This window comes from Lithobates pipiens, unplaced genomic scaffold, assembly GCF_037356315.1.
Source record: "Lithobates pipiens isolate NorthernLeopardFrog02 unplaced genomic scaffold, aLitPip1_a1.2 Scaffold_30, whole genome shotgun sequence".
Taxonomy (NCBI): Eukaryota; Metazoa; Chordata; class Amphibia; order Anura; family Ranidae; genus Lithobates; species Lithobates pipiens.
Genome location: NW_027507791.1, coordinates 13,043,685 through 13,057,209, shown reverse-complemented (window position 1 = coordinate 13,057,209; position 13,525 = coordinate 13,043,685). Strand labels below are relative to the sequence as shown.

General features: G+C 40.4%; 1 protein-coding gene across 3 annotated transcripts in view; it reads right to left on the bottom strand.

Moving 5' to 3' along the window:
- Nucleotides 1-13,525, bottom strand: part of TNFAIP2 (TNF alpha induced protein 2) — a 214,634-nt gene that overhangs the window by 17,122 nt on the left and 183,987 nt on the right. For all 3 annotated transcript variants that reach the window (XM_077463720.1, XM_077463718.1, XM_077463719.1), the window contains 5 exons: nt 6,703-6,893; nt 3,606-4,230; nt 1,771-1,885; nt 1,200-1,322; nt 49-149 (listed from right to left, as the gene is read on the bottom strand). In XM_077463720.1, the coding sequence (XP_077319846.1) occupies nt 49-149; nt 1,200-1,322; nt 1,771-1,885; nt 3,606-4,230; nt 6,703-6,877 (1,139 nt within the window). In that variant the 5' untranslated portion in view covers nt 6,878-6,893. The remainder of the gene's footprint in view (nt 1-48; nt 150-1,199; nt 1,323-1,770; nt 1,886-3,605; nt 4,231-6,702; nt 6,894-13,525) is intronic.

Here is a 13,525-nt window from a genome sequence, read left to right as displayed (position 1 = left end):
CATCAACTAAGATCCAATAAATAATCAAATACATCTAAAATGATTTACCTTTCTAGAATTTTATACAGATTAATCTGCAAGACTGCAGATAACTTGTCTTTCAATTCTGGTCTGATTTCAGCCGCCTTCCGTAAACTACCAACGTGACACTGGGAGTAAAAAAAAGGTTACTTAAATGATTATAGCTCTATATTATATCTATATATCTATATAGCTTTAATAGAGTTAAAATAAAATGTGGAAACTTTTTGACAAACCCTTATATATAAGAAGATGGAGAAGGGAGGTAGTTTTTTTTTTGGGGGGGGGGGGGGCATTAAATGACTCAACACCCATAATACATTAAAAATCCAAAATTTTGAAAAGCCAAAAATTTTAAAATCTGAAATAATAACTAACTTATAATAACTATATTACTGTATATTATATTATACATAAGAAGATGGGGAAGGCAGGTAGTTTGGGGGGGGGGGGCCTTAAGTGACCCAACACCTATAATACATTAATAGAAATGTGCAATTTGTTTTGTTCTGAATTTGATTTTCAACAAAATTTGACAAAATTAGTTAATTCGGAAATATTCGAATAAACAAAAACCCGTTTAACAAATTTTTTCGGAAATTCAAAAATCTGAAAAAAATTTGGAAGTTCGAAGGTTCAGAAATTCGAAAATTCGGAAATTTAAAAGAACGAAAATCAGAAAATTAGAAAACCTGAAAATTAGAAAATCTGAAATAATAGCTAACTAACTTATAATAACTATTACTAACTATTAAATTGGAATTTTCTTACAAATTTGGCTCTTAGTAAACGTAATGCCTACGAATTTATCTGAAGTTACAAATTATCCGAAAAAAAAAGAATGCAGCATCTAAACAAATGGAAGGTAACAAATTAATAATAATAATAAAAATAATTATAATATTATTTTAGTATTATTATTAGTTATTATTTAAGCTTTTCGTTCTTATTTTTGTTTTTTCATATTTTCAAATTTCCAAACGTTTGGATTTTGAATTACCGAATTGATTCCAAATAACTAACTATCATTCATAATGAATGACTCCAAAAAAACGAATAAAAAAAAATGAATGAAATGAAAAATAACACATTTTTTGGCGGTGCGCATGTCTCTACATTACTGGGTGGAATTGGCCTTTTAGTAATAACACATAACACTAATCATTTATAACATTTACCTGAATGATGTCGATTTGTAGCTCAGAATGATAATGGGGTCCTAACATCTTTGGTTCCATCTCATTTTTCCAAAGTTCCGCTTCAAAGTTTATTGCTTTATTCATGTGTTCATCATAGGAATCCTTAAGGAAAGAAAAACATTGTAAAAAAAAATAAAATTATATATATATATATATATATATATATATATATATATATATATATATATATTTATTTATTTATATATGACCGGCCTATAGCAATTTTACTGCTACAGGGCGGCAGCTGTGTGCAGGATCACATATATAAATGTGATCCTGCAGTTCCGGGTAGGGGGCGCTAATGCGAACGCAAATGGGATTACACACAGTGGAAGCCCTTCGACAGGTACTGCACACTCAATGTCCGCCAGCACCCGCCGATCATCAGCCAAAGAGACAGAACTGCTATGGTTAGGGGGTGGTAAACCACAGCTCTACTGCATGTTTTTACCTCCCCCCAACCGCAGCGTGAACAAGGCCTTATTCAGTATATGCATTCCAAATTTCTGCACAAATTGGCTTTAGGAATCTATTTCAGCGAGTCACTTACCCTTTCATTTCGCAGAAAATTATTCTCCAGCAATCTGACGACTTCTAGAGACAGAAGAGCTTCTAGCCGTGAGTCATCGATGTGGTCGGCTAATTTGGGGTTTTTCAAGATTTCACTAAAACAAAGAATGACTTGTTATTTTGTAATACTTGCCCAGCATTTCACAAAATTTTGAAATACAAGCAATATTGATTGTATGAGGGCATGATGTGTGTGATCTAAAAGTATTGAATCTGTCGCCAATTTTTCCTTACATTATGAGGATAATAACATTGTATGCAAGTCAGTTGTGTAAGATATTTGCTTGACGCCTTAATGCATTGTACAGAATATTTTACAAAGAATCAAAGTTCAAAGAAATGCAAATCAAGTAAAAGGCTAAGTTAATACTGTGTTTTCCCTGAAAATAAGCCCTACCCCGAAAATAAGACCTAGCGTTATTTTCCAGGAAGGCTGCAATATAAGCCCAACCCTGAAAATAAGCCCTAGTTTAAAAAACTTGTAAAATCCTATAATCTACTCTAATACAGTATTATATAATGTACAATGTGTGTGTTTCTGTAATATAATTGTGGGGAAGAGAGCTCCAGCGGCACCAGATTCTGAGTAGACATGTGCAGAATGAAAACATTAGTTTTGTTTCAGTTTGTTATTTACATGAATTTGTTTAGGTAAATTAATTTAATTTGTTTTCAAGATTTGTTTATTCGATTTTTAAATCGATTTGAATTTTCGGAATTTGGTTAAATTGAACTAGAAAATTTTAATCGATTCAAATTCTATTCTAATTTATTCTATTCAAAAAAAAAAAAATTTTCAAGATGGTTATATTTTTCTATTGCATTCTATTGTTTTTTTTCTATTATATTCTTTTCTAGTCTTTTCTTTTTCTATTCTTTTCTATTCAAGTTCATTCTATTCGAGATTCAAATTTCAGAACATTATTACTATTATTATTATTATTATTATAATACAGGATTTATATAACACCAACAGTTTGTGCAGAGCTTTATAACATGATGGTTATATTGCTATATTCTTTCTATTGTATTGTCTATTCTATTATATTCTATTCTATTTAAATTTGAATTTGAACTTATTCTATTCGAATTTCAGAAGATGATTATTGTCAATTTTTTTCTACTCATTTCTTTTATTTCTTTTCTATTTTAATCAATTTTTTTCTATTAACATTTTTGGAAATTGTTATATTCTATTCTATTCTGTTCCTTTTTTTATTCTATTATTTTATTTTCTATTCTATTGTTTTCTAGTCAATTCAAATTTGAATTTATTCTATTTAAAATTAGAATTTCAGAAGATAGTTATGTTGTTTCTATTTTATTTTATTCCATTCTTTTTATTCTATTCTAATTTTTTTTATTTTCTATTCTATTTTATTATGTTATTTTATTTTCTATTCTATTTTATTCTGTTTTACTATTATATCCTATTCTTTTCTATCCTATTCCTTTATTTTCTATTCTAGTTTTTTCTGTTCTTTTATTTTCCATTCTGTTTTACGCTATTATATTCTATTATTTTCTATTCCAATCCTTTATTTTCTATTCTATTTTCTTCGGGAATTCGATTCGAAAACAATTTGATTACAAATTTTGTTTAGTTGTTTTCAGATTTGTTTAAATTTGTTACTATTGTTATTCGGGAATTCGGATTCATCCGAAATTTACAAATAAGGAAAGTTTTGTCCAAATTTTAGTTTGGAAGTAAATGAACTGCACATGTCTAATTCGGAGTTCACCAGCTCTAGTAAATCTACCCCAGTGCATTAGATATATATTATTATATACAGTATAACACGTGGTTCAGCTTACTTTGGATACAAGTTTTGCACCCAGCACAGAACTGCGAAGTTGTCCTTCTCGCATAGTTCAAACTGTGCGATCTCTTCTGTCCTTATCTTTATATGCTGGTGATAATGCTGGGCATAAGTGTTACAGACATCAAAGTTCTCCGGGTAGCAAGCTTTGAGATGTGTCACCAGGTGGATGAGGTCGTCCTTGAACAGCTTTCCTATAGTAATGATTGGGAAGATAATGGTGGGGGGCCCGTTCAAATTGTTCTCCTGAGGTAGGCCCTGAGGTAGGTCCTGGATGCGCTCCTCCACGGTCTGCCTGATGCACTCCTTCCATGTCTGCATCCAGCCCTTCGGCCGGGAGCTGCCTTCATTTATCAAGTCTGGGATGCACTTTGAATCTTCTGATTCTTGTTCTACTATGGCCTGTATAGCCTCCTGCAGCAGTTCCTGGTCTGTGCTGGTGATGGAATTTTTGATCACTCGAAATACTTCAGCCTTGAGTTTCTCATATAGGGGTTCAAGCTCCTTCATGTGCAATGTTGGCTCCTCCAATCCGTTGACAATCTTGTGTTCCAACTCAATCAAGCCTTCACTGGCATATGCGTAATGCTGCTCTTCTATCAGCTTCTGTACGTCTTCAACTAAAATAACAACAGTACCAAAAGTATTAAAGTGGATCTATTATTAAAGCCCTCACATCTCACACCTATTATCACTTGTCACTGGGTTTTGGCTGGGAAATGCCTTAAAATACCCATGTACTGAAAACATTACTTCCTTCATCACTGTCAGGGCTGGGCTCAGCCCTCCCTTCTCTGAGCTGGCCGCTCAGCTGTCGGGTAATTGCCAGCTCCCATCTCGCCACAGCTACTCAGCTGTTGATGATCCTGCTCGTCAGTCCTGCCTACTTAAGCAGTCCAGTCCAGAGGATCTCTGCTTTCGCTTGGTCAACATCACAGAAACATCTCCTGCATTCCTGTTTAAAGACTGGCTTTGCTGACATCCCTTCTGGCTCCAGATCCTGCTTTCTGTTCCACTACATTGATCCCTGACTTCTGGCTTGGCTGACTATCCGTTCTGGTTACTGAACTTTGGTTATGTTCTGACTACGTTTGTTCTTTTTACTTTTATTATTAAACAAGTGTGATTCAACTGTACTTCTGTCTCGGTCTGATTTCATGGTTTCTGACAATCACACAGCAGTGCTCTGTGCTAACATAGCTGAGTAACAGCCATACCCCTCATTACAAATACACCCATGTAGACCTGTATTGCAAAACAAGGGGGATGGGGTGTTTTTGGTCAGGTTTTATACTGAGAGTTGTTGCTGAGTAGGGGGGTGTGCCTGACTAGATTTGTTACTGAGTGCTGATTATTCAGTATGCTGGGAATAATTCTGGTAACCGTTAACCTCTTTCCAACTGTATGTGCGGCAGGAGGGAGGGTGGGCCTTAAAGTGGAATTCTAGGTCAGCCGATCACCAATTTAAAGGGGCATTCTTTCCACTGACCACCAATGTAAGGAGCATTCTTCCCACTGACCACCAATGTAAGGAGCATTCTTCCCATTGACCACCAATGTAAGAGACATTCTTCCCTCTGACTTCCAATGTAAGGAGCATTCTTCCCACTGACCACCAATGTAGGGAGCATTCTTTACACTGACCACCAATGTAAGGGGCATTCCTTCCCAATGACTTCCAATGTAAGGAGCATTCTTCCCACTGGTCACCAATGTAAGGAGCATTCCTCCCACTGATCACAATGTAAGGAGCAGTCTTCCCACTGGTCACCAATGTAAGGGGCATTCTTTCCACTGACAACCAATGTAAGGGGCATTCTTTCCACTGACCACCAATGTAAGGGGCATTCTTCCCACTGACTTTCAATGTAAGGAGCATTCAGCCAAAACCAATGGGCACTTTTCTGTACTCCTACTCCTGGTGCTTTTTGCTGCCTTTGATACAGTTGACCACCTTCTTCTCCTCAAAAGACTCCACGCCTTTGGTCTTTGTGACTGTACTCTTCCATGGTTCTCTTTCTACTTTTCCAACTGCACCTTTAGCAGTACTTACAACTCTACTTCTTCCTCTACTCTTCTTTTCTTTTCTCTGCTGGGTCCCACTAAGGTTCTGTTCCTGGACCTCTCCTATTCTCTGTCTACACCTCCCGCCTGGGTCAGCTTTGATAGCCTCCCATGGCTTCTCATACTATCTCTATGCTGACGACTCCGACATTTATCTCTCTACCTCCCAGCTCACTCCTTTAGTCTCCGCACATATCACTAATTTATTAAAAGACATATTTGCCTGGATGTCACACCACTTCCTCAAACTCAATCTATCCAAAACCGAGCTCATAATTTTTCCTCCCCACCATGCCCCTTCCTCTGATTTCCCTGTCTAAATGGATGGCACAACTTTTAGCCCATCCCTGCATGCCAAGGTTCTAGGTGCATTCCTGGACTCTGAACTATGCTTTTGGCCCCATGCCCAAGTCTTGTCGCCTCAACCTCTGCAACATCTCCAAAATATGCCCCTTCCTAACCAATGACACCACAAAGCTCCTAGTTCACTCTCTGGTCATCTCTTGCCTCGATTACTGCAACTCCCTTCTCATTGGCTTACCCTTACCTAGGCTATGCCCTCTTCAGTCCATCATGAATGCTGCTGCCAGGCTCATCCACCTTACTAACCACTACTCGTCTGCTACTCCTGCACAAAGCAAGGTCCATAAAGACATGGATGAGCGAGTTTGGGGTGGAGGAACTTGACTGGCTGCACAGAGTCCTGACTTCAACCTGATAGAACACCTTTGGGTTAAATTAGAGACTGCGAGCCAGACCTTCTCATCTAAAATCAGTGCCGTCACAAATGCGCTTCTGGAAGAATGGTCAAACATTCCCATAGACACACTCCTAAACCTTGTGGACAGCCTTCCCAGAAGAGTTGAAGCTGTTATAGCTGCAAAGAGTGGGCCAACTCAATATTGAACCCTAGGGACTAAGACTTGGATGCCATTAAATTTCATGTGCGTGTAAAGGCAGGTGTTCCAATACTTTTGGTAATATAGTGTATCCTGCTTTGTAGGTTATCATCACAGTAAACATCTTACTTGTTATCTCTTTCTCCTCCTTTCCTGGACTTTGCACAGGCCATATTGGCGGGATTAATTTCCCAATGAATTTTTTATACCACTTTTTCTTTTTCCTATTGTTGGTCCCATCTTCTGGGATATTCTCGGTTTGGACTGGAGCCACCGTGGCCATTTTAATTCTTATTTTCTTCATAGATAGCAAAGCGACACTGAAAGCACAAAACAAAATAAAAAAATAAAAATGTTATATTTTATGCTATAAATATAGAAACTTTTTCATCTGTGGGGAAGTTCTGCTGTTGCATTTTAAAATCAACAAAATATATATTTTTGGGGGATAAATCTGAAATATTACATTTATATTGAACACTTTGTATTCTCATTTCCAGACAGTAGATTGAGCTCTAAGCTTCATTTATTTACTTTCCTGTTCCACTGTTTATTGTATTATTTTTACTGGTCATGGCCTGTTGGCCTTAATGAAGGGGGACAATTATAATTGAAACGCGTTGGCTTGTCATAGCATTTTTTTCATACTGAAACAAATCTTCATGGACTCAAAGCAATTGGTCTTGTGCTCCCCCATTCCCAAAATCCCATGAACCTTTAAGTACATGTCTGCTTTAATCACGGCTAGCAATGGCAGCCACCCCAACACTCTTATGCCGCGTACACACGACCGGACTTTCCGGCAGAAAAGGTCAGACGGTCTTCCCGACGGACTTTCAATGAAGTTACAGCGGACTTCCAAAGGAACGGACTTGCTCACACACAAAAGGACTAAAGTCCGTTCGAAGGTCAGTTCGTTTTGAACGTGATGACGTATGACGGGACTAGAAAAGAAGGTTCAATAGCCAGTAGCCAATAGCTGCCCTTACGTCATATTTGGTCGGACCAGCATACAGACGAATGATTTTCCCGATGGGAATTGAGTCCGTCGGACAGATTTGAAATGTTCTATTTCTAGCTATGATTCCGTCACACCTATTCTGCCGGAAAGTCCGGCCGTGTGTACGCTACCTTATTGGAACTCTCATTTGGAAAGGTTGACCTTGGCAGCTCTACAGCAAATTTGGGGAACTCCAAGAGACACCGACCAACCAAATTGAGAAATCCAGGAAAAACTGAAAACAGCGCATCAAACATCAATCTTACGAGTCCATAATTCTTTATTGCAGCTGACACTTTGATAACAAGAACACAAGTGGTATCCAATGTGTTTCGTAGGACAAAAAGTCCCTTTTCATCAGGCTTCATCCTAACATCAGCAACTTTATCATATGTCCATTGAGGCAGGTTCATTTTTTTCTTGCTTAAATAGCATCCAATAGGTATTTTGTGACATTATCCAAGCCCTGATAAAGGGAGTTTTTTTTTGGCCCCTCAAAAATGCATGGGTGAGTTGGGATTTGATTGGATGACCCTGGCAGCTCTACAACAAAGTTGGGGGCCTCCAAGAGACACAGGCCAACCAAATTGAGAAATCCAGGAAAAACTGAAAGGAGCACACCAAACGTTTATCTTACGAGTTCATAATTCTTTATTGCTGGTGACACTTTGCTAACAGGAACACACGTGGTAACTAATGTGTGCCGGGGGCCACAAAGTCTCTCTTCATCAGGCCTGATCCTAACACCAGCAACTTTGTTATATGTCCATTGAGACAGTGTCAGGGCTGGGCTCCACCCTTCTTTCTCTGAGCTGGCTGCTCAGCTGTTGGCTAATTGCCAGCTCCCATCTCTGTCCACAGTTACTCAGCTGTTGATGATCCTGCTCATGGGTCCTGCCTACTTAAGCCATCCAGTCCAGAGGATCTCTGCCTTCGCCTTGGTCACATCACAAGAAACTATCTCCTGCATTCCTGTTTAAAGACTGACTTTGCTGAATCCCTTTTGGCTCCAGATCCTGCTTACTGTTCCACTACTTTGATCCCTGACTTCTGGCTTGGCTGACTATCCATTCCAGTTACTGAACTTTGGCTATGTTTTGACTACATTTGTTCTTTTTATTATTAAAGCGGGAGTCCGCCGGGACTCCGCGTTTTTTTTTTTTTTTTTTAAAGTCAGCAGCTACAAATACTGCAGCTGCTGACTTTTAAAATAGTGACACTTACCTGTCCAGCGCGCCCGCGATGTCGGCACCCGAAGCCGATCTCTAGATCGTCACTCGGGTGCTGCCGCCGCCATCTTGGGTATGGGAACCAGGAAATGGAGCCTTTCGGCTTCATTTCCCGGTTCCCTACTGCGCATGCGCGAGCCGCGCTGCGCAATGAGGACGGTCCCCGCTGCCTCTGGGATCTGTGTGTTTCCCAGCAGGCAGCGGGGCACTTGCGGAAGGGGGGCGGGCACTTGCGGAAAGGGGCGTAATCTACGCCCCTTTCCGCAGAGAGCTATCCCGGAAGTGGGTGCAGTTACCTGGATTATCCAGGTAACTGCACCCCCCTCCCCCCTGAAAGGTGCCAATTGTGGCGCCGGAGGGGGGGAGGATTCCGATGAGCGGAAGGTCCATTTTAGGGTGGACCTCCGCTTTAAACAAGTGTGATTTAACTTTACTTCTGTCTCAGTCTGATTTCATGGTTTCTGACAAACAGGTTCATTGTTTTCTACAATAGGAGAAATGAATACTAGCACATTATGCCTTTACCTTGCAGGGACAAAAAATAAAATAACATAAATTGTCCAGTGTTTTACAACAGCTTTAGGCAGCTTGCACTAAGAGATGCCAAAGCTCATATAAACATAAATACAAAGCAGTGCAACAAATTATAAACAATTATGTATATCACAGTCATGTATAACCTTATTAAATATAACCACATTCCTATATGAATGCAGCAGTGCAAAGTGGCATTCAAAGTGCATATAAACAGTGTTGTAGAGAGTACACAAAGTAAATAAACAAAACCAAAATTGCAAAAAATATGAAAAAAGTACCAAAGTGTATAAAAAATCTCATAAATAATATAAGCGGAAACAAAGTTATGCCATCATATATAACTTCCATCCTGCACTCCATCCGGGAAAGCTCAATATCAGTCAAGCACATTTGGGCAGGTCTTCCTCTGCAGGAAATAGCTCAGCACATGGAGCTCCAGAATAGTATGATAGTGTTGTATTCTATTATGCTCAAGTAAAAGCATACAGCAATAAAATTCCAAGCAGTAAACATACCAAGATGGCAACCGATCCAGGAACCAGATACGAGGGCGTGAGGTCAGCGTGTAGAGCTCCTCCTGGATTTTGCGATTATGATATTATTTATGAGAATATTTATGTACTTTTCACATTTTTGCAATTTTAGTTTTATATATGCACTTTGTGTACATTTTATACTGTTTATATGCACTTTGTGTAATTTTTATACCTTTATGTGCACTTTGAATACGATTTTAGACTGCTACGTTCATATAGGAATGTGATTATTTATAATAAGGTTATACATGGTGATATACACCCACCAGACACTTTATTAGGTACACCTTGCTATTGTCCAGTGGTGAGATGATTGGAGCTTTGTGACATGGTGCATTATCCTGCTGGAAGGAGCCATCAGAAGATGGGGACACTGCTGGCATAAAGGGATGGACATGGTCAGCAACAATACTCAGGTAGGCTGTTGGGTTTAAACAATGCTCAATTGGTACTAAGGGGCCCAAAGTGTGCCAAGAAAATACCCCCCCCCCCCCCCCCACACCATTACACCAGCAGCCTGAACCGGTGATACAAGGCAGGATGGATCCATGCTTTCATGTTGGAACCCACCACCTGAATGTCGCAGCTGAAATCCAGACTCATCAGACCAGGCAACGTTTTTCCAATCTTCTGTTGTCCAATGTTGGTGATGCTGTGCCAATTGTAGCCTCAGTTTCCTGTTCTTAGCTGACAGGAGTGGCACCCAGTGTAGTCTTCTGCTGTTGTAGCCCATCTGCTTCAAGGTTGGATGTGTTTAGCATTCAGAGATGGTATTCTGCATACCTTGGGTGTAACAAGGGGTTATTTGAGCTACTGTTGCCTTTCTATCATCTGGAGCCAGTCTACCCATTCTCCTCTGACTTCTGACAACAAGGCATTTTCCTCCACACAACTGCCGCTCACTGGATATTTTCTCTTTTTTTACCATTCTCTGTAAATCTGAGAGATGGTTGTGTGTGAAAATCCCAGTAAATAAGGAGCTTTTGAAATACTCAGACCAGCCCGTCCGGCACCAACAACCACGCCACGTTCAAAGTCACCTAAATCCCCTTTCTTCCCCATTCTGATGCTCAGATACTTCAGCAAGTCATCTTCACCACGTCTAAATGCCTAAATGCATTGAGTCGCTGCCATGTGATTGGCTGATTAGAAATTTGTTTTACCAAGCAATTAAACAGGTGTACCTAATAAAGTGGGCGGTGAGTGTGTATAATTCTTTATAGTTTGTTGAGCGCTGCTTTACTTTGTATTTATATTCCCCTCAAAAAATTGGCTCTCTGAAAACACACCATAGTTGCCCTTTAACCAAAACTACGCAGCATCAGTAAGCTTTAATTAAAATTCTAAAACAGTGTGCAGCTAATTCATGTTTAGATTTATACTATGAACAAGCATAACAGGTTTTCCCAGTTGCACAATAACTGGTGATAATTACGGTATATGCAAATATTTTGGAAGCCGAATATTTTCCATTCAGGATGGGCAAAGGAAAAAGAAGGTTGCCACATCTATCACCATTTATTTTCTTATACCCACTGCGATTTTACCATGTTTTGCCACCAGCAGTCAAAACGTTCCTATCCTGAACGCGATCCTTCCACATCCAGGAGAGGGAGGTTAAGGGAAGTTGAACTTCCCTTACCCGTAGCAGTTTCCAAACACTTGTAAAAGCCTATGAGGTTGATTTACTAAAGGCAAAGAGACTGTGCACTTTGCAAAGTGCAGTTACTCCAAAGCTCAGTAAATAAGTAGAAACTCTGCGGACTTCTATCATGCAATCACGTGCAAGCAAAAATGCTGTTTTTTTTTTTATTTTCCTTGCATGTGATTGAATATTCTTTCCTTACCTCATTTACTAAGCTCTGGAGCGACTGCACTTGCAAAATGCACAGTCTATAGGGTTGATTTACTAAAGGGAAACAGACTGTGTACTTCACACGGCCACAATGAATAATAATTAATGGCCAGCTTTAGTGGTCTATTTATATATATAAAAAAAAAAAAGAACTGCTGTGTGATGTCTCAGCATTCACACGGCCATCATTAATGATACACATAATGTGTATTTCCTATAATCCTCAGCTCCATCTACTGCCCATAATGCAGTATTTTACTGATTGCAGTATTTAAGGAAAATACAGCATTATGGCCACTAGATGGAGCTGACAATCATAAGAAATGCACATATTAGATACAATACGGGGATTATTCACAACACAGCTGTGTGAATGAAACATTTGCATGCCAACATTTTTTTATTTTTTTTATTTTACAAACAAAACCTTTTAGTGTAGTATAAGGACTCATACGGGTTAATTTACTAAGGGCAAATTGACTGTGCACACTGCAAGTGCAGTTTCTGCAGAGCTTATCATGTGCAATGAAAATTTAAAAAAAAAAAACAGCATTTTTGCTGGCACGTGATTGGATGATGGAAGTCGGCATGGCTTGATCACTCGGTTCTCATTGTTAAAGCCAGCGGGGAAACAAATACAGAATTGGACTGAGCAGAGGTGTAGCTTGAAGCTTGTGGGCCCGATACAAAAGTTGACCTAAGCCCCCCACTACTTCCAATGTGTCTGCAGATGCATCCACCGCATGCCAAGATACTCAAAGTGGCTTACGAGTTTTGAGTTCCTCTTTACACGAGTGGACAGGGATCACCGCTGGAGAATCAGAGGACAGGGATCACCGCTGGAGAATCAGAGGACAGGGGTCACCGCTGGAGAATCAGAGGACAGGGGTCACCGCTGAAGAATCAGAGGACAGGGATCACCGCTGGAGAATCAGAGGACAGGGATCACCGCTGGAGAATCAGAGGACAGGGATCACCGCTGGAGAATCAGAGGACAGGGATCACCTCTGGAGAATCAGAGGACAGGGATCGCCACTGGAGAATTAGAGGACAGGGATCACTTCTGGAGATTCAGAGGACAGGGGTCACTGCTAGAGAATCAGAGGACAGGGATCACCACTGGAGAATCAGAAGACAGGGATTACAGCTGGAGAATCAGAGGGCAGGGATCACCGCTGGAGAATCAGAGGACATGGATCACTGCTGGAGAAACAGAGGACAGGGATCACCGCTGGAGAATCAGAGGACAGGGATCACCGCTGGAGAATCAGAGGACAGGGATCACCGCTGGAGAATCAGAGGACAGGGATCACCGCTGGAGAATCAGAGGACAGGGATCACCGCTGGAGAATCAGAGGACAGGGATCACCACTGGAGAATTAGAGGACAGGGATCACTTCTGCAGAATCAGAGGACAGGGGTCACTGCTAGAGAATCAGAGGACAGGGATCACCACTGGAGAATCAGAAGACAGGGATTACAGCTGGAGAATTAGAGGACAGGGATCACCACTGGAGAATTAGAGGACAGGGATCACTTCTGGAGAATCAGAGGACAGGGATCACCACTGGAGAATCAGAGGACAGGGATCAGCACTGGAGAATCAGAGGACAGGGACCCATGGCAGGTCACTTAGCAGAGCTCCTTTCCCATCCCAGCACTGTATACAGCCTCCCCCCCTCTCCTCCTCTTGCCTTGCTGAGCTCGGTTACCATTCCATGTTGCCAGCACACAGCACAGACACTTCCCCATCCTGGGCTGTTCTCACCTCGTGCTCCTCTCCATTCAGGAAATG